This window comes from Haematobia irritans, chromosome 4 (assembly GCF_050003625.1).
Source record: "Haematobia irritans isolate KBUSLIRL chromosome 4, ASM5000362v1, whole genome shotgun sequence".
NCBI lineage: Eukaryota > Metazoa > Arthropoda > Insecta > Diptera > Muscidae > Haematobia > Haematobia irritans.
The window spans coordinates 73,908,892-73,930,348 of NC_134400.1; the positions used below are offsets into that span (position 1 = coordinate 73,908,892).

The 21,457-nt window shown below is 37.6% G+C and overlaps 5 protein-coding genes across 5 annotated transcripts; all 5 read left to right on the forward strand.

Moving 5' to 3' along the window:
* The first annotated feature begins 1,378 nt into the window (after positions 1–1,378).
* LOC142235572 (uncharacterized) lies at positions 1,379–5,012 on the forward strand. The gene is made up of 2 exons (XM_075306832.1): positions 1,379–2,918; positions 2,983–5,012. The coding sequence occupies exons 1-2, from the start codon at positions 1,379–1,381 to the stop codon at positions 5,010–5,012; spliced, it is 3,570 nt and encodes a 1,189-aa protein (XP_075162947.1).
* Positions 5,013–5,500: 488 nt separating this feature from the next.
* LOC142235573 (uncharacterized) lies at positions 5,501–5,938 on the forward strand. Its single transcript, XM_075306833.1, has one exon. The coding sequence runs from the start codon at positions 5,501–5,503 to the stop codon at positions 5,936–5,938; it is 438 nt and encodes a 145-aa protein (XP_075162948.1).
* A 4,141-nt stretch (positions 5,939–10,079) lies between these two features.
* Positions 10,080–20,304, forward strand: LOC142236433 (uncharacterized). The gene is made up of 2 exons (XM_075307665.1): positions 10,080–11,388; positions 18,486–20,304. The coding sequence occupies exon 2, from the start codon at positions 18,488–18,490 to the stop codon at positions 19,448–19,450; it is 963 nt and encodes a 320-aa protein (XP_075163780.1). The 5' UTR covers positions 10,080–11,388; positions 18,486–18,487; the 3' UTR covers positions 19,451–20,304.
* LOC142235574 (uncharacterized) lies at positions 13,121–15,151 on the forward strand. The gene has a single exon (XM_075306835.1). The coding sequence runs from the start codon at positions 13,121–13,123 to the stop codon at positions 15,149–15,151; it is 2,031 nt and encodes a 676-aa protein (XP_075162950.1).
* LOC142235575 (uncharacterized) lies at positions 15,311–18,427 on the forward strand. Its single transcript, XM_075306836.1, has one exon. It carries the CDS (start codon positions 15,311–15,313, stop codon positions 18,425–18,427), a length of 3,117 nt encoding a protein of 1,038 aa, XP_075162951.1.
* Positions 20,305–21,457: the final 1,153 nt, after the last annotated feature.

Sequence of the window (21,457 nt, forward strand, 5' to 3'; positions counted from 1 at the left end):
CAGATTTCTTCAAACCATTTGTGCGGTCACATCTATAAATTTGGTACTTGTCGCATAAGATTTCAGTATTTAAGATATTACTTTGAAGCCAGGTTTCAGTAAATATAATCAAATCATAATCAAAGCCAAAGCTATCCGTATATAGGTTGCATAATTTTGTGTTAAGTCCCCTAACATTCTGATAAACTATAGTCAAATTCGTATCAGACAGGGTTTTATTCAGTTTTTTGATTGCTCAACGGGACGTGCAGGTAAACGGGCAACTCTATCTCTAAAAACAAATTCATGCACCACTGCTCTGTTAGGCCAAAATTCCGGATTGACCACTGTGTCAAAAATGTACTCAGGTACGAAAATTTTGAATGACGACTTGTTCCTCCTCTCTACAAATTGCAGTTTAGATACCTTAATGTCTACATTTGCATTCAGTTTTGATTTTATGTAGAAATGAATATCATCCTCAATTGTTTCTGGAGCAAAACGGGCAGCAAAAATGGTTTTCATAGGGGGTAAGACCCTTAAAGGTTTTGGAGCTGAACCAGCAGGCGATTGATTTGTAGGTGTATTAAAAGGAGAAAAGAATGCATTAGTATCAGTTAACACAGTAGCTGGTGCCACTACTGTTCCAGTGTTCAGTGAATTCGAATGCGACGGGGTAATAATAATAGGTGGAATAGGTAAAGGTGCAATTTCAGCGTTGTTACTAGGAATGACAACAGTCTCTGAATCCTGAATATTATTATTGGCGTTAACTAGTGTCGGAGAAATTGTTTCAATCTCATTGTTAGATGAATTCTTGTTAGATTTAGATTTCTTTCAAAGCCAATCTATCTATTCGACCCTCTGACCCACAAAAAAGGTAGGAGATAGTTGGTTTTTGAACATTTTTGACACATTTTTTTCTTTTACAATTTTTTTCAGCCTTTTTTTAATTTCGTTTAATTGTATTGCAAAATTGCTAAAATTCATATCTTTTTGAGCATTACAAGTTTTGTCCCGTTTGAAAGAATATTTTGATTTGAAATAGTTTATTGTAGAAAATTCGTGCTTTTTCTGAATAAAACTAGTTTTTTGATTCTTTCGCGAGTTTTAATATATTTTAGTTTTTTGACCGGTGCAAAAAAGTTTAAAATACATTATGGATAGAATTTTGAAAGAAAAATTTGCCAATTGTTTAAATGATCTCGTGGATGTTGAAAGCGTTTAATCTGTTAAGGCGGCCACCGAAGATTTACCCGCGTTGGAAGCAGCTCGAGTGGAGCTAAATACGTTATGGGACCAAGTTAGGCGGGCTTATGTAAATTGTCGAGATAGGGTTCCAGTTGAGGGAGAGACTCCTATAGATAAGGATAAGCTTCGTGGTCATTATAAAAACGGTATGGACGTCTATAAGACAGGTTTAAGTACGATTAACTCACAGATCTTAGCGCGGCAGGAACGGGAGAATCAGGAAAAATTAGCTAGGGAATCATTAACGACACAAAATATGGCAGTAGACCCAAATTCGACCCCAAATTTACGATTACCATCATGCGACACCGACACTTTTAAGGGCGGGTATAGCGAATGGCCTACATTCAGAGATTTATTCTCTGCAATTTACATAAATAACCCAAGATTGATTAAAGTCGAGAAATTATTCCATTTAACTCAAAAAACATCGGGAGAAGCGCGAGAAATTATAACGAATGTATCCTTAACTAATGAGGGTTTCGACATCGCATGGAGAAATTTAGAAAATAGATACGAAAATAAACGGATGCAAGTTAACGAACAGCTTAGGATTCTCTTTAATTTGCCTACAGTATCAGTTGAAAACGCGTCAACGATACAAAAATTACAACGCACAATTAACACTTGTACACAAACTTTGGAAACTTTACTAGTAGACACGGGAGAATGGGACCCAATATTAGTACACCTTGTTTCAACAAAATTACCTCGTACATTTTTGGAAGAATTTGAGAACAGTTTAGAGGATTGTTCGACACTTCCAAGTTGGCAGAAATTAGACGATTTTCTGTCACACAAGTTTAAAACTTTGGAATCGGTGGGGAATATTAAAATTCAAAATTCGAAACATAATCAATCAAGATCGGATAATGATAGAAGGGGGAATCGCGTTAATAGTTTTCATACAAATGTCACTCAGAGACATAATCCTTCGGGTTCAAGACTCAATAGTAATTCACAAGCCAACTATAATTCGAAAAATATTAATAATCCTAGTCGCAAACAAAATGAAAGCGTTTGTCCAATTTGTCGGACAAATCATTTGTTGCGAAACTGTCCCAAATTTTTGGAAAAGTCACCCTATGACAGAATACAAATAACAAAACAAAATCATCTTTGCTACAATTGTTTATTGGCCGATCATGGAGTTCGGGAATGCAAAAGTCGTTATAGTTGTAGGGAATGTAATCAGCGACACCACAGTCTGTTACATAAGGGCAATGTTGGCTCTACCCCTACCAACACAACACACACACGAGACGCAGCACAATCTAGTGGAAGTGCTGTTGCTCTCAACACTTTAGTTCATCAAGTACGAGATGGAGCACAACCTAGCACAAGTGCTGCCGCTCTCAACACATTTGTTAATCAGGTTCAAGGTGGAGCACAATCTAGTGCAAGTGCTGCCACTTGTTCCACTCTAGTTCAATCATCGATTTCATCTGGTATACAGTCCACTTCTACCAACGAAATGCCTAGTATAACGACTCTCACGTTGCAAGAAGATAGACCCACTCCACTACCCGAAACTATACTTTTGTTTACCGCAAACGTTCAAATCGAATCAAAGGGACAAAGATATGACGCCAGGGCAATCATTGATCTTGGGTCACAATCAACATTTATTTCTGAAAAAATCAAAAACAAATTACAACTTCCTACAGTTAGGAATTTACGTCACAGGTGTGAGTGACACAGTTGCTGAAATATCTACAAAGGCTTGTGTTTTTAATCTTCGTTCACGCATAGACCCTACTTTTGAATTAGAGGTTTGGGCGCCCGTGTTAAAGACCCTTCCGTCTAATTTACCAACGCATACTCTTGATCGAACATTGTTTGATGAGTTTCGGCATCTTAGATTAGCCGATCCTCGATTCTTTGATAGTCGACCCGTTGATATGCTCATCGGGCTTGATATAGGACCGTTCATATACACTCATGATGTTCCTAATAAATCTTTTGGGTCAATATTGGCACAAGACACTGTATTTGGATGGATAGTTGGTGGACCCATTCTACAGAATATTGGGACAAATACGAGAATTGCTCTTCATGCTGCCTCATCTTTGAAGAAAATAATCACACGTTTTTGGGAGGTGGAAGAAATCCCAAAAAAGATTTTGAGGTCAGCTGAAGATATTTATTGTGAAACAAATTACAAATCTACGACAAAATGTAATGAAGCGGGAAGATACATAGTAACTCTACCATTTAAAAGTTGTGCAGAAATTGGTGCATCTCGAAACATTGCACTTGCACAATTTCACAGAATGGAAAAGAAATTGGCTAAGACCCCTGATATAAAGGCGGAATACGACGCTGCTATTAGGGAATATCTTCAATTGGGACACATGCGAAAAATTGATCCACGAAATGTTTACAAGACCCCTCATTACTACCTACCGCACCACGCAGTTATTAAACCTGATAGAACGACCACCAAACTTAGAGTGGTATTTAATGCATCAAGCCCTACTTCAAATAAAAAGAGTCTTAACGATATTTTACATACAGGGCCTATTCTTCAACAGGATTTGGTGTTACAAATTTTAAAATGGCGTTTTTTCAAATACGTTTTCAACGCCGATGTCACAAAAATGTATCGGCAGATATTAATAGACCCAAATCAAGCTTCGTTTCAAAGAATACTTTTCCGATTCTCCGAAAATGATCCAGTGGAAGATTTTGAATTGTTAACCGTAACTTTTGGTATAAATTGCGCACCGTTTTTGGCAATAAGAACCCTGCTTCAATTAGCTGAAGATGTACAAGACTCATATCCTGTGGGCTCAAAAATAATCAAAGAAAATTTATACGTTGATGATGTATTAGCGGGGGGACACACGATTGAAGGCACCATCGCCGCTAGAAAACAATTAACATCTGTTTTAGACTCTGCTGGTTTCGAGTTGAGGAAATGGACCTCTAACGACCCACGTCTATTAAATGCTCTACATCCTGATTTATTGTTGCCTGTCAATTGGTTAGATCTTTTGGAAGGATCGTCAACCAAGACCCTTGGCATTCGGTGGAATGTAGCGACCGATGCTTTCTCATTTAAAGCGCCAAATGTTGAAGAAAGAGAACTTTTCACTAAACGCGAAGTTTTATCGACAATTGCTAAATTTTTCGACCCTTGTGGCTGGCTTGCTCCGATTATTATAGTTGCCAAATTAGTGATGCAGCAAGTCTGGTTAGATAAAATAGGGTGGGATGACACATTAAGACCCGTAACTACTATGAATTGGAGAAATTTTGTGAAAAATAGCCCGACTATTAATACTATATCTATACCAAGATGGATTCGATTCTCACCCTCAAGCGCGGTCGAAATACACGGTTTCTGTGACGCGTCGGAAAGCGCGTACGCTGCAACGCTTTATATTCGAGTAGAAATCGGAAACCAAGTAGACACTTTTCTTTTAGCAGCCAAAACTCGTGTGGCCCCAATAAAGAAAATTTCTTTACCGAGATTAGAGTTATGCGGAGCGGTTATGTTATCAAAGTTAGCAAATGCAATCATTCCAAATCTACAAATAACGCAATTTACGACACATTTCTGGACTGACTCCACCATAGTTTTAGCGTGGCTTCGTAAACCGCCGTGTTCTTGGAGCACTTTTGTTGGAAATCGGGTTTCCGAAATTTTAGAAAGCGTCGGTAATGAAAACTGGAGTCATGTGGACTCAGAATCGAACCCAGCCGATATCTCAAGTCGTGGTTGTTCACCAGATGAGTTAAAAGCACATAACTTGTGGTGGACGGGCCGCAATGGCTAAAATTGCCCAGAGATCGGTGGCCCAAAACTCAACTCAACGCAGATACGAATGTTGAGGCTAAACAAGTTAAAGTTTTCGCGACAACTGTTTTCGAAGACCCTTTGACCCGTTTCTCATCTTTATCACGCGCTTATCGAGTGCTATCGTATGTAATGCGTTTTTGACGGAATAAAGGTTCAAATCGGTCTCGAATTGCGTCGGAGGACATATCCTCATCTGAACTCAATGATATAAGAACTCGTCTAATCATCGTTACTCAAAAACATTATTTTGCTGAAGAATATTTAGCTTTGACCCAAAAGAAGCGACTCTCGCCAAGCAGCAGCATTTTATCGTTTAACCCATTTATCGACTCAAAAGGAGTGCTTAGATCAAACGGTCGTTTAGTTCAATCTCCGACTCTTACATATAGCGAACGCCATCCTATCTTAATTCCATACGACTCTCGGTTTGCTCTTTTATTTGTAGAATTTGTTCATAAAGTCACAATGCACGGTGGCAATCAACAAATGATCCGCGTCATTCGATCGGAATTCTGGATTTTTCGTGTGAAACAATTAGTGAAAAAGGTTATTCACAATTGTCGGATATGTTCTATACATCGACACCGGACCCAAACTCAAATTATGGCATCCCTGCCACCAGAACGCACTATGTTATCTAGACCCTTTCAAAATACGGGGGTAGATTTTGCTGGACCCTTTGGGATAAAAAGTTTGACTGCTCGTGCTTGTCTTATTACAAAAGGTTTCGTTTGTATATTTGTTTATTTTTCGACTCGCGCAATTCACTTAGAAGCTACTAGTGATTTGTCGACCCAATCCTTCATAGCTGCTTTAGATCGCTTTATAGGCAGAAGAGGGTGTCCGGAAAAAATATTCTCGGATAATGGGAAAAAACTTTATAGGTGCCGCGGAACTTATTAAAAAAGATAGGATCGCATTTATGAAATCAATTCAAGACACTACTATTCAAAGACACGCGCATCAAAATTTAGAATGGAAATTTATTCCTCCAGGGGCTCCCCATATGGGAGGTCTGTGGGAGGCGGGGGCTAAATCGTTCAAGACCCACCTTCGGAAAACAATGCCAAAAATGAATTTTACGTTTGAAGAATTATCAACTATTTTAGCCCGCATAGAGGCTTGTCTTAATTCACGTCCGATTAGTCCAACTAGTGATTACCCTTCAGACTTAGAGCCTTTGACGCCAGGACATTTTCTGATAGGTTCTCCATTGCTGACCCCGGCAGAACCCGATATTTCTGGTGGGGATGTGACATTAATAAATCGGTGGAAACGATTAAAGGTCGTCTCTCAGAATTTTTGTCAAAGATGGAAATCCGAATATTTAAATGATTTACATCGTAGGTACAAATGGAAATATCCACAACAAAACCTTGCAGTCGATGATTTAGTTATTATAAAGGATGGTCACTTACCTTCAAATGAATGGAAACTAGGGAGGGTTGTCAAAACCTACCAAGGCGCTGACAAAAATATTCGAGTAGTAGACATTAGAACCTCTAGCGGTATGCTCAGCCGACCCATAACGAAGATAGTAAAACTGTTTTGGGACTGACTAGCATATCACAAATTCATCAAAAAACACGGTATTCACAAAACTTTTGTTACAGAAATGGCCGGAGTATTACCAGTTCGCGACCCATCACCAAATGGACCCTCTCGCCCCAATCGCCGACACCGACCTGCGCATTGGCAGTATGCATGTGGGCTGTGCCAAGACGACCACCCAATCAGGTCATGTGCCTTCTTCCGCCGCCAGACCCCATATCAGCGGTATGAAACAGTAGAGACGCGCAGCTACTGCCGTAACTGCCTGGCGCGCAGTCATTTGGCTCCGGACTGCCCAGTCCTCACCGCGTGTCGGGAATGCAACCTCCGTCACCATACGATGTTGCATGGGGCTCCTCAGCTTCGTGAAACTTTTGGACGCTATACGCTACCGCCGGTGGAGTTACCGTACCACCGATCTTCGGTTTTCATTCCTACAGCCCAGGTGAATATAATGGCTGAGGAGTCTGAGGACTGGGCCAGTGCAAGAGTACTGTTATGCCAAGCTGCCACACACACCCGAGTTGCTGCATCGACCGTCACCCGGCTCCGAATCCCAACAAGGGAAAAGGGTGGTCGCACGTTTGCCACAATTAGACTGCGCGCCCGGCACTATGGAAGTCGTCTGGTGTACAAACTCCGAGCTTTGGTGACCCGTGATCTACCCAGACGCCCATACTCCGACCCCATACTTGAGGACCACGCCGCAAACATGGAGACTCATGAGCTGACCGACATCGATCCCAGGGGCAATGAGTCAATTGATGTTGAAGTGGGCGCGAGTGCTTATGCCTACTTGCGCCGAGATGGAGTTGTACACAGAGAATGAAGCCGACCCATTTTTGCCGGCGGCGGCTGACACTAATTTTTTGCCTCCGGCGGCGGCGGCTTGACGGCTAAGCCTATTTAAATTCGTCTATTCGGCGGCGGACAATTATCCATTATAAAATCGATTTGAAGTAATCCGAATGGTAATGAGATTAGTTGTACAACCAAACTTACAATCAAATTTACATTTCATTTACATTTTCTGAGCTAAATGGTTGCAAAGTTATTATAGAAACATGATACTGATGGATTTTGTGTGGAAAGTTAAACATTTTAACAAAAAATACAACAATTATTAATAAGTTTTTCTGATTTAAATCAATATTTTTGATTACTTGACGGCTAATTATGAGTCGAGATGAGTCGATGTATTCGGCGGCGGCTTCGGCTGGAAAAAACTGGTCGGCGGCGGCTAAAATCGGCGGCGCGACTCGGCGGCTTCATTCTCTGGTTGTACAGACGGGCCTTGGAAGAGTTTTTGCCCAACTCACCGATTGGGGCTATGTTTTCGTGGGGTCCGTCAGTAGTCCAACCGAAGTCAGCAACCAATAAGGTAAGATAAACTACATTCTTTCGCGGGGGCAGAATGTTCAAAGTTTGTTTGAACTCGGTTTGAAACACTGTGCATAGCGGCACAAATAATTTTTAATCGTCGTGTCCTTTTGTTTTTCTATTTGTTTACCTGGAAAGTTGCCCTTTGATCGATGCTTGTAGTTTTGTCGCTAAGCTTTGCATCAGCTACTAAGCATCACTCAAGAGGGCAACGAACCAGTCTTGAACCGATCATCAACTCGCGTGCGCGCTACCGATCTCCCCCCCGCGATAAGTTACGAGTGCAGTGAAATATTAGTATTGAAAAAATAAAACAAACTTTGAAACATATAAACATTGAAGTGAACATTTAAAAATAAAGAACATTTACAGGTAAACTATGAGTGAAGACAATTAATACACAGCGACATATAAAGACACATCAACATATTAACCCATTCCCCAATCATAAACGCAAAAAGAAAAGTGCCGGCCACTAACATCAATCATCAGAACAAAATCACAACACAAAATACACAAATTATTACTTAATACTATATTGCACTGAAGTTTACATTGAAATTGCACTTAGTTTTCTTACAACTATATTGCACAAACCCATGTTGAATTTGAATTGAAACAACCCTTGTTTACACTGTTTCCTTAAATTAATTTAAAGTATAATTTTCTTTTGTAAATATTTTTAAACCTAAATCTAAAACTTAATTGCTAATTTAAAACTTAAATCTAATAATAAATTACTAATAAAAATTTGAATTATATTAAAAATACACTACAAAAACACTAAAACCATTGAAAATAAATATTCCAGAATTTAAAATTTAAAACGAAAATTTCTTCAAGTGTAATTATTTCGGAAGGCAAAATTAGTTTTACTTTCCAGCTCTTCATCAGTTCAACCCCGAACACGAATGAATTGAAATTTGGTACATTGTGCTAGTATATGGTCGTTAACAACCATGCCTAACTAGGTCCATATCGGTCTATAGTTATATATATCCCTCAGATAAAGCGATTTCCAATCACACAAAAAATGGTCCATATCAAGTTCATAATTGTATATAGCCCCCATATAAGCGACCCCCATATTTCAATTCTAACACCATGTACCAAATTTCAGCCGGATCGGATGAAATTTGCTTCTCTTAGAGGCCTCGTAAGCCAAATTTGGGGGTCCGTTTATATGGGGGCTATACGTAAAAGTGGACCGATATGGCCCATTTGCAATACCATCCGACCTACATCAATAACAACTACTTGTGCCAAGTTTCAAGTCGATAGCTTGTTTCGTTCGGAAGTTAGCGTGATTTCAACAGACGGACGGACGGACATGCTCAGATCGACTCAGAATTTCACCACGACCCAGAATATATATACTTTATGGGGTCTTAGAGCAATATTTCGATGTGTAAGGAATCACTACTTTATAAGTTATGTAAAAGTAATCGTTAAAGCAAAGAAATTTAAGTTTATTTTGTGTACGTGAAAAGTCACATCGTTTTTCTTATTGTTCACACCTTTTTCTTGTAATTGTTTTCTTTCGTTGAAAATGGAGTCAAATGTTGTACAACAACTCAATCTCATGTTAAATTGTATTAGTTCGATGAACTGATCAGAATCAGCTTCCAGATTTTTTCTCTCAAATAGAATCCATATTGCTTTCTATAAGTGAATTTCAGGAAAACAATAGAAATATTTTATTCGGGTATATAAAAAATAAATGCATTGGGAAAACAAGGGAAGTGCTACACCGTCATGGTGCTATTACTAGTTGGGCCCAATTAAAAGACGTACTTATGTCTCACTTTGGGGAAAAGGAGACTGGACAGGAACTTATGGATAAACTCAAAACTTGGTGGTTGAATTCCACTATTGAAAAGTACTATTACAACATAAACAAATTAAGAAAGAGGTTACATAACAGGCGATTAACGCATCGAGATGAAGGTTTTACTACCGAGGAAATAAACAGAATTTCTTTACATGTGTTTAAAGAACGTCTGCCAGAACCATCAAAAACAATGATTTTTGCGAGAAACCCGTACACACTAGACAATGTGTTTGTTTAGCGTTGTGCTAAAAATTTAGTCAGTATTGTAAATATGGGGGTTGCTATAAATTTACTCAACACTGTACATAGCGGTTTGCTGATTGACATATCGATCAGTGTATGAGTGGCCACTACACCGTCTCACTGCAGTTGTTGTTGTTGTCCATTTGCTGAATAATGACAACAATGACGATTGCAGTGACGTTTGATAAATCTTCAGTTCAGTTCTTTTTGATCGTTTATTAAGACCGCATCCCCCCGTGACCGTGAAAAGTGAAAAAAAACAAAGTAGAAGTTTTTGATTAAATAATAAAAGACCACAGTGATCTGATACATCTGAAAACAGGAACATTATAAAGTAATATACTTACCAAATAAAAGTGTACATAAAAGAACGTGAAAAAAAAAGAAAAAACAAAATTACTTTAAAGACAAATACTTACCAATAACAAACCAAAACGAGTTAAAATCAAAGATGTAAATTAATTGCCGTGAGATATTTAAGAAAGAATAAGATAAAATTGAATTAAACCGACACGTTAGATCTTAACCTAATATTGCCCCTGTTATTGCACTAAAAATTAAAATTGTAAATATTGCACACAAAAATTTGTAAAAGTGAATTGTAAATATTGCTGTGAATTACTCGATACTTACCTTAAACATTGTTACTTACCATATATTGTCATTAAAAATTGGAAAAAGCTGAACATTATATTTGCCTTATACTTACCCTATACTTACCTTAGAATTATCCTATACTTACCTTTGAATTTAATAAAACCTAAACGTGAAATTGAACCAAAACTACATTCTTGCACTTTGGCATTCAAAATGGAAAAAAATAAGGTTTGAAATCAAACATTGATGGTCCATCCTAACCGAATTGTGTAAAAATAAACAATTTCAAAATGGACAGTGTGCTTTGTGGAAATTTAACTCAAAAAAATAAAGAGTGTCTCAAAACATTTTAAAGGAAACATCAAATTGCAAAGTTTGTAAGTGGAAGTGAAGACATTGAAAAGTCAAAAAAATTCAAAAACGTTGTGAGGTTCACCAAGATCAATTAAAAAAAAAAAAAAAAAAAAAAAAAAAACAACATAAAAAACGAAATCAAGTGAAAGCAAAAAGTTTACATTTAAACAAAATTTTAAAACATAAATAGCGGTTCGGTACGGCAATAAATAACAACAACAAAATTTAAATCTAAAAAAAAAGGAACTTTCTGGAAATTTTGTGACGATTTTGGAACCGTTACAACGGTAAGAGTTATTCAGCCACACAACATATTGGAGGACAGATATTTGGCGCCGAGAACCAATACACACAACTTTACACGACAACACATATACACACATATACCAGCTACAAAGTGAGTACCCATTTTGGTTTTTTATATGCACAACAACAAGAAGAGAATACTTGGGCGACGCATTTATTGACTCATTTTCCGATGCAAATAAGAAAAGATTTGCGATCTGTGCTTGACCCATGTATGCTATGCTTGTTAAATCTAGTGGAGAATTTTTGGCGAATTTTATGATGCGGTCTACTGACCTACAACAACTTTGAGACACATACTTACCTTTTGAAGATTACGTCTTAAAAAGTTCGCGACTTTTTTTTTCGAATTTTTTGTGCGAAAGTTACACTTTGAGAAATATACGTATACTTACCCCTGGAAAAGTTTTGAGCACCCATACAATCTTGAAAACTACAATACATACTTACCCTTGGAAATTTTGTGTAACCATTTTGGGGAAAGACTCATACAAATTTATTCTACGGAAAATTATATCTTGGAATACCAATACATAACTTCTGCTATTTATTTTATTTGACCCGTTTTAGAAGCTCATACTAATACAATTTACCTTAACATTATTCTGGATTATGTCATTTCATGCTGGAAATTTATTAACATATTTTTTTTGGATTGTGGTGAATTTGCTTTGTACGTACATTTATTTGTTGTTGAAAAAATAATTTGATTTCACATGAAAGTATTCTATGTTTCGCAACGGAAAATTTTTATGGTTGATAACGACTCGAAGTGTGAAAATTGTTTACTTTGACCCAATTATATGAGCGGTTTTTGATTTGTTAAAAAAAATATATACTTTATATAATTTTTTGGTGGAGAGAGAACTGAAACTTTCGAAGCGGCTACATATACAAACTTCGATAATGCCCCCTCGTATACATATTTCCATTCGGTATTTGACAAAATGACTTAAGTCCAATTGAGATAAATTCTACCATTAATTTGTTTAAATGAACTAAGTCAAAAATTTTATAAAGCCAGATTTTGGGATTAATATCTACGACCATATTATTGAACGTTTCAAATAATTTTTTCACAACGTTCCCCATACATCCAAATGCAAAATTTAGCAAAATTATTTTTAATATTTGAAATTTTTAAAAATTTCCTTTGGATGAAGACTCTTATTTAAATTTGGAATCGGTTGGCAATATTCACTTTTCTGTGAAATTACTTATTGGATTTTAAGATTTGGCAAAAATTCCGTAAATTTTAGTTTGATTTTCTGGTGATATCCGTTGGTAATCTTGTCTGTAAAATCTTCGTATACTGATAACTCGACCCATTAATTTACAGAGTGATACAAATACCATGTTTGTTCTTGAGGAAAATTTCATTGTGTAAAAAACGTATGTCAAAGGTCGAAACTTGTTGTCTGACTTTACGGTGGTCATATACAAAATAACCCAAGTCATTTTTATTGAAAATCAACTCGTTTTTCCTGAGATAATGTAATTGATATTTTGAAGTTCATTATTGACGGCTATTGTGAATTTCGAATGTTTCTGTCATTATTGTTGCCTTATTCTGGAACTGACCCGATGATGATATTTCTTCTGGCTTCGAAAGTTTTGTAAATTTGTGAAAGTAATTGATTATATAACGCAATTTTCTTCCTATATATACAAATACAGCGTTACTATTTTTTGCGAATAACTCTTCAAAATTGTTCGAAAATTTTTGGTAAGCAGTTAAATTTCGCATACACTTATCAGTTTGTTCATCTTTGCAAAGTTTTGCCGTATCGAAATTTTTGACTTAAGACCCCAAACTGAGTAAAATGGAGAAAATTATTCGAGAAAAATTTGCCAACAGCATTAATGATTTAAATGATTTTGAGAGCATTTATGCTGTGGCAAAAACTACTGAAAACATTCGGGAACTTGAAGCCCTAAGAGCAGAAGTTGAGACCCTATGGACAAACGTTAAAAAATCATATTTGGATTGTCGCGATTACGTTCCACAAGGGGATGAACAGGCAATTGACAAATCAAAACTTCGTACCCACTATAGTGAGGCAATGTCGTCATATAAACGTGTTCTGAGTGCAATTAATGCGGATATAATCGCCTTAAAAGATCAGGTTTCCAAAGAAAAGGAAGAAAGGCAATCGTTTGGGACCCCTCCTACTACTAGTGATTTTTCAACAGCATTAAGACTGCCTCCCTGTGACACAGACATTTTCAGAGGGGGATATTCAGCGTGGCCATCTTTTAGGGATTTATTTTCCGCCATCTATATCAACAACTCTCGACTCAGCAATGTCGAAAAACTTTTCCACTTGACCCAAAAAACATCTGGTGAGGCAAGGGAAATAATTAATAATGTTCCACTCACAAACGACGGGTTTACATTGGCATGGAAAAATTTGAAAGATCGTTACGAGAACAAAAGAATGCAGGTTAATGAACAATTGAAAATAATTTTTAATTTACCAAATGTTTCTGTCAATTCAAGTCAATCGGTTCAAAAGCTGCAACGGACAGTAAATACTTGTATTCAAACCTTAGAAACATTGGATATAGAAGTCAAGCAATGGGACCCCATCTTAATCTATCTTTGTTCTGCAAAATTGCCAAGACCCTTTCTAGAAGAATTCGAAAGTTCTTTAGAGGATTGCAAGACTCTTCCAACTTGGCATCAATTCGATCTTTTTTTGACTCATAAATTTAAAACTCTCGAGTCAGTGGGAAATATAAAGCCAATTTTCAGTAGGCAAAACCAGGATAAGTCCGAAAGCCATCGTTATAAACCAGATAAAGGGAAATTTATCAATAGTTTTCAAACGAACGTCTCACGAAAAACCCAACACACCGGGGGTAAAAATAGGTTCGATTCCAAATTGTCGTCCGGAAAACAAAATCAAAACAGACAAACTTGTCCACTTTGTAAAGAAAGGCATTTTATTCGGGATTGTCCGAAGTTTATTGAAAAAACTGTGAACGACAGAATTCATGTGGTTAAAATTTCGCATCTTTGTTATAATTGTCTTTCGTCCAATCATGGCATTAAAGACTGTAAAAGCAATTACAATTGTCGGGAATGTAACATGCGGCATCACACAATGTTACACAAGGGAACCGAAACCCAATCTAGTAGTCATGACCCAATAAGAGACGTAGTACGACCTAGTATTAGTGCTTCGGCTTTAACAACACAAATACAGTCCACTCCAAACATGGAAAACAACATTACAACTTTGACCCTTCAAGATGATCAAACTTGTGCGTATCATCCCAGGGGTACATTACTTTTCACGGCTTTGGTCCAAATCGAATCTCGCGGACAATTGTTTGATGCCAGAGCGATCATTGACTCTGGATCTCAATCCACTTTCATATCTGAAAAACTTAAAAATAAACTGTGTTTGCCAACTAGACGAAATTTAGTACATATTACAGGAGTTAGTGAGATGTTGGCAGAAACTTCTACAAAAGCTTGTCTTTTCAATTTACATTCTCGTCTAGACCCTAGTTTTCATTTAGAAGTTTGGGCTCCTGTTTTGCGGACCCTTCCCTCAAATTTACCAGCACAAAACCTAGATTTATCACAACTTAGGGATGTTGTCAACCTTGATTTGGCAGATCCAAAATTCTACATCAGTCAACCCGTTGATCTTCTAATTGGAATGGATATAGGACCCTTAATTTTTGATATTGATACTCCTATGAAATCAATAGGCTCTTTATTGGCTCAACATACTGTTTTTGGGTGGATTGTTGGTGGTCCAATAATTCAAGAAAAGGTGAACAAGCACCGAATTTCTTTACATAACACTGTTTCCATTGAAAATATTCTCACTCGTTTTTAGGAGGTGGAGGAAATCCCAAAAAAGATTTTGAGATCAGAAGATGCTGCATTTTGCGAATTAAACTTCAAAAACACTACAAAGCGTAATGAACAGGGCAGATATATCGTGACCCTCCCATTTAAAAGTTGTGAAGAGTTAGGAAATTCTCGAAATATCGCAATGGCACAATTTTTCCGAATGGAGAGGAAGTTAATGAAGACCCCTGATATAAAGGCACAATATGACCAAACAATTTTAGAATATTTGGAACTTGGACACATGAGAAAAATTTCGCATCAAGAAATCGCGAAGACTCCGAATTATTATTTGCCGCATCATGCGGTAATTAAGCCTGATCGGTTGACAACGAAACTTCGGGTGGTTTTCAACGCTTCATGCCCTTCGTCAAACAAGCGAAGCCTTAATGATAATTTGTTTGCGGGACCCATTCTCCAGCAAGATCTTGTATTACAAATTTTGAAATGGAGATTCTTTAAGTATGTTTATAGTGCGGATGTCACAAAGATGTACAGACAAATTCTGCTCGACAGAAATCAGACAAAATATCAGCGTATACTTTTTAGAAAATCTCCCACAGACCCCTTAGAAGACTTTGAACTCTTAACAGTCACTTTTGGAGTTAACTGTGCTCCATTCCTTGCAATCCGGACACTTCTTCAACTTGCAGAAGATGTCGCAGACACATATCCGCTTGCGTCAAAAATTATACGGGAGAACTTATACGTTGATGATGTTTTAGCTGGCGCGCACACTGTTGAAGACGCTATTAAATCTCGTAAAGAGTTAATTCTAGCTTTGGACTCTGCGGGTTTTCAGCTAATGAAGTGGTCGTCTAATAATCACAATGTTATTCAAGATTTGCCTTCAGAACAATTGCTTCCACTTAATTGGTTGGATTTATCTGAGGATTCATCAACCAAGACACTAGGAGTTAGGTGGAATATATCGGGGGATTATTTCACATTTAATCAACCAACCCTAGATGTTAGGCAAAACTACACCAAAAGAGAAGTTTTATCTTCTATTGCAAAATTATTTGACCCATGTGGATGGTTAGCTCCAGTAATTGTGATAGCCAAATTGGTTATGCAGCAAATATGGCTGGACAAAATCGACTGGGATGACCCTTTAAAGACAATTACTCTCATGAATTGGCAAAATTTCGTAAAAAATAGCGGCGCTAGTAATTCTGTCAAAATTCCTAGATGGATTAAATTTATCCCTAGTTCAAAAATAGAGATTCACGGTTTTTGCGATGCATCCGAGAGTGCATATGGGGCAGCTTTATATATTAGGGTCGAACTCCAAGATCACAAAGTTGAAACTCATCTGATTGCTGCTAAGACCCGCGTGGCTCCAATTAAAAAGATTTCTTTGCCCCGACTCGAGTTGTGCGGAGCAGTTTTGCTTTCTAAATTAGCATCGACAACCATTACAAATCTTCAAATCTCAAATTACTCAACTCAATTTTGGACAGATTCTTCAATCGTGTTAGCGTGGTTAAAAAAGCCTCCCTGTGCGTTGAGTACATTTGTGGGAAATCGTGTTTCTGTAATTCTGGAAAATGTTGGCAATGATAAATGGCAACATGTTGGCTCCAAAGATAACCCAGCTGATGTGGCTAGTAGAGGTTGTACGCCTTCTGAATTAGAATCACATCATTTATGGTGGCATGGGCCACAATGGTTGAAGTTACCTAGAGACAGATGGCCGAAATTTGAAATTTTGGGAGACACAAATTTAGAATCGAAGACTGTGAAGGTTTTAACTGCTTCCACTTTTGAAGACCCTTTGTTACGATTCTCTTCATTGTCACGCGCTTACAGGGTAATGAGTTATGTTTTACGTTTTTGGAGAAATACTGGGAAAAATAGATCACATCTTAGAATTTCGACCCAGGAGATAACTCCAGAAGAAGTTCAAGAAACAAAACGACGTTTGCTCATTATGACTCAAAGTCAATATTTTGCACACGAATACACTAACTTAGTGAAGAAAATAAAAATTGCGTCTACTAGTAGTTTATTGACAATGAACCCATTTATTGACTCAAATGGAATTATGCGGTCAAATGGGCGACTTGTACAATCTCCTGTTCTAAGTTATAACGAAAGACATCCCATTCTTTTGCCATACGATGCTCGCTTTACACAACTTTTGGTTGAATTTACACATAAGGTTACTCTTCATGGTGGTAATCAACTTATGACTCGTGTTTTGAGATCGGAATTCTGGATATTCCGATTAAAACCTTTGGTGAAGAAAGTAATACACAGCTGTAAGACTTGCATTTTATTTAAAAGACACACACAATCTCAGATAATGGCCTCACTTCCACCTGAACGTACCTTTCTTTCCAGACCATTTACAAATACAGGGGTGGATTTTGCAGGGCCTTTCAATATAAAAAGCTATAAAACAAGGGTCTGTTTGATAACAAAGGGCTACATTTGTATTTTCGTATGTTTTGCGACAAAGGCTGTTCACTTGGAAGTCACAAGTGATTTATCGTCTCAATCATTTCTTGCCGCTTTTTCACGGTTTATTGCTCGACGAGGTTGTCCTTCGTGTATCTACTCAGATAATGGGAAGAATTTTACTGGAGCTGCAGAACTTCTCAGGAAAGATCGCCTTCAGTTTCTTAAAACCCTGCAGACCCAAACGTTGCAACAGTATTCTCACAACAATCTTGTTTGGAAATTTATACCCCCTGGTGCCCCCCACATGGGCGGTTTGTGGGAAGCGGGTGTGAAATCTCTGAAAACCCACTTACGAAACTTTATTCCCAGTATGAGCTTCAATTTTGAAGAATTATCCACGATCTTAGCTCGTATAGAAGCTTGCTTGAATTCTAGGCCTTTGCATAAATCGAGCGACGACCCAAATGATTTTTCACCTTTGACTCCTGGTCACTTTTTAATCGGTACATCCATGTTGGCTCCTGCAGAGCCCGATATTTCTGGTCAGGATGTAACTCTAGCAAACAGATGGCAACGCCTCAAAATTATATCACAATATTTTTGTATGCGGTGGAAGTCAGAATATCTCAATGATTTGCACCGTCGAACCAAATGGAAATATCAACAAGACAATCTTAAAGAAAATGATCTCGTTGTCATCAAAGATGACAGGTTTCCTCCAACCGAATGGGCAATGGGTCGTATCGAAAAAACTTATCCAGGCACAGACCAAAATACTCGAGTAGTTGACATACGAACATCTAGAGGGACAATAAGTAGACCCATCACCAAAATTGTCAAACTATTTTCCGCCTGACTATGCGTGTGCTCTATAGTCAGCTTAGCATGGTACTCGCAGCATTTTTTATTTTCAGACATGGCAGCATATTTACCAGCAGTGGAAAACCAGGGCGTTGAGCGTAGAGGTCGGCAAGACAGATCTAGGGAGCGTCAGTCGGCAGTACGACGACAACGATCCACTAATCGCGGTGACAATCATGTTGACTGGCGTGGCCGACCAACCAGCTGGCAGTACTCGTGCGGTCTCTGCCAAGAGGATCATGCCATTAGCTCATGTCCTCGTTTTAGAGAAAAATCGGCAAGGCAGAGATATGAAACGGTCGAACGACGAGGGTATTGCCGAAATTGCCTGGCCAGAAGTCATTTAGCCCCAGATTGTCAGTCGCTGAGTGGGTGTCGCCATTTTAATCTGCGTCACCATACTCTTTTGCATGGGGCCCCACAACTTGAAGACCCGTTGCGACCTGCCCATCTATTTGGCCCTCCAGCTTCCGTAGTGGTACAACCAGCTGCAGATGCGTTACCACCGGTGGACAATACTCCATTCAGGTGGGACTTAGTGTTCGTGCCTACTGCCATGGTACGAATTTCAGAAAATGATGTCGATCGCTATACTACAGTAAGAGCGTTAATAAGCCAGTCAACAACTATGTCAAGGATAGCGTACTCAACATTTCGTCGTATTGGACTTCGATCATTCAATTATCGTGGCCAGAGGTTTACAACCTTTAGATTAATGCCTCGAAGTACCAGTGGCACGTGGGATTTGCGAGTAAATGCTCTCATTACCAATGAACTTCCGACCCGACCCTATTCTGACCCAATAATTGATGACCCTACAAGAGATCTGGCAACCGACACTCTCGCCGACATGGACCCACGCTCAAATTCCCCAATTGATCTAGAACTTGGTGCCGACGTGTATCCTGCTTTGAGAAGAGATGGTCATGTGTTTACCGGCCTTGGAGATGTTCATGCATATCAAACCAATCTTGGATATGTGTTCGCTGGGCCCATCAGAAACATGCCGAGAGAATAAAATCATCATAAAATTCACTTTGTGTCACACATGTCACGGGGGGGCTGGATGTTTAGCGTTGTGCTAAAAATTTAGTCAGTATTGTAAATATGGGGGTTGCTATAAATTTACTCAACACTGTACATAGCGGTTTGCTGATTGACATATCGATCAGTGTATGAGTGGCCACTACACCGTCTCACTGCAGTTGTTGTTGTTGTTGTCCATTTGCTGAATAATGACAACAATGACGATTGCAGTGACGTTTGATAAATCTTCAGTTCAGTTCTTTTTGATCGTTTATTAAGGCCGCATCCCCCCGTGACCGTGAAAAGTGAAAAAAAAAACAAAGTAGAAGTTTTTGATTAAATAATAAAAGACCACAGTGATCTGATACATCTGAAAACAGGAACATTATAAAGTAATATACTTACCAAATAAAAGTGTACATAAAAGAACGTGAAAAAAAAAAAGAAAAAACAAAATTACTTTAAAGACAAATACTTACCAATAACAAACCAAAACGAGTTAAAATCAAAGATGTAAATTAATTGCCGTGAGATATTTAAGAAAGAATAAGATAAAATTGAATTAAACCGACACGTTAGATCTTAACCTAATATTGCCCCTGTTATTGCACTAAAAATTAAAATTGTAAATATTGCACACAAAAATTTGTAAAAGTGAATTGTAAATATTGCTGTGAATTACTCGATACTTACCTTAAACATTGTTACTTACCATATATTGTCATTAAAAATTGGAAAAAGCTGAACATTATATTTGCCTTATACTTACCCTATACTTACCTTAGAATTATCCTATACTTACCTTTGAATTTAATAAAACCTAAACGTGAAATTGAACCAAAACTACATTCTTGCACTTTGGCATTCAAAATGGAAAAAAATAAGGTTTGAAATCAAACAGTGTTTAAGTTAATATTGGAAGCTAGGCATCTAAATATGATGGCCATAATCAAAAGAAGACTCATAACGCCTCATTTAGAAACCGGAACACAGGTAATGGTTTTGGTCACGGAACCAATAACGGACGTACTTATAGCCCAGATTTAACCCAGGGTTTCCATCAAATAGAAATGGATGAGGAAGACATCCACAAGACAGCAAGTGGGCATTATGAATTTTTGCGCATGCCTTTCGGGATGAAAAATGCACCGTCTGCGTTCCATAGAGTCATTAATGAGGTTTTGAAAGAACATATTGGGAAAATTTGTTTGGTTTATATAGATGACATTCTAGTATTATCTACTTGTATAGAGGAACACTTTTAATCTCTGGCTAAAATCCTTAATTGCTTACAAAAGGCCACTCTGAAGATTCAGTTGTCAAAATGCAGATTTTTAGAACAGGAAACAGAATTTTTGGGATATTTGGTCACGAGCAATGGCATAAAACCAAATATTTCAATCCTAATACCAATTTTAATTGTATTTAGTTTAATTGCTTTCGTTTTCTTACATTTTTTCTATAATATTTTAATATGTAATTATGATAAGAATTAACTTCATACCTTGCAATGATAGACACATACTTTAATTGAAAAAATTAATAAAATTTTGTTGTATGTGTAATTCCCTAAATAAATAAATAAATAAAACACAGGCTATTACCGACGCTTCATAAACGATTATTCGAAAGTCGCATATCCTATGGTCAAAAATTTAAAGAAAGGTTCGAAAATAAATCTGAAGGACGAGGATTATAAGGCAGCATTTAAGAAATTAAAACTGCTAATTAAACCAGATCCTATATTGATTTTCCAAAGGAATTCACACTTGTTACTGATGCTAACAACTTTGCTCTTGGAGCAGCACTAATGCAAGGTCATACAATTGTATCATACGGTAGTCGATCACTAAACGGTCATGAAAAAAAAACTATAGCACAATAGAGAAAGGGCTCTTGTAAAGGGTGATTCTTTTGAGGTTAGGATTTTCATGCATTAGTATTTGACAGATCACGTGGGATTTCAGACATGGTGTCAAAGAGAAAGATGCTCAGTATG

What these genes read in the sequence shown, in the direction of transcription:
- LOC142235572 (XM_075306832.1), top strand. Translation starts at nt 1,379, where the DNA reads ATGGACGTCTATAAGACAGGTTTAAGTACGATTAACTCACAGATCTTA. An exon ending in TAGGAATTTACGTCACAGGT is followed by an intron (nt 2,919 to 2,982) that starts GTGAGTGACACA and finishes GTTCACGCATAG; the next exon opens with ACCCTACTTTTGAATTAGAG.
- LOC142235573 (XM_075306833.1), top strand. Translation starts at nt 5,501, where the DNA reads ATGCACGGTGGCAATCAACAAATGATCCGCGTCATTCGATCGGAATTC.
- LOC142235574 (XM_075306835.1), top strand. Translation starts at nt 13,121, where the DNA reads ATGGAGAAAATTATTCGAGAAAAATTTGCCAACAGCATTAATGATTTA.
- LOC142235575 (XM_075306836.1), top strand. Translation starts at nt 15,311, where the DNA reads ATGGCACAATTTTTCCGAATGGAGAGGAAGTTAATGAAGACCCCTGAT.
- LOC142236433 (XM_075307665.1), top strand. Translation starts at nt 18,488, where the DNA reads ATGGCAGCATATTTACCAGCAGTGGAAAACCAGGGCGTTGAGCGTAGA.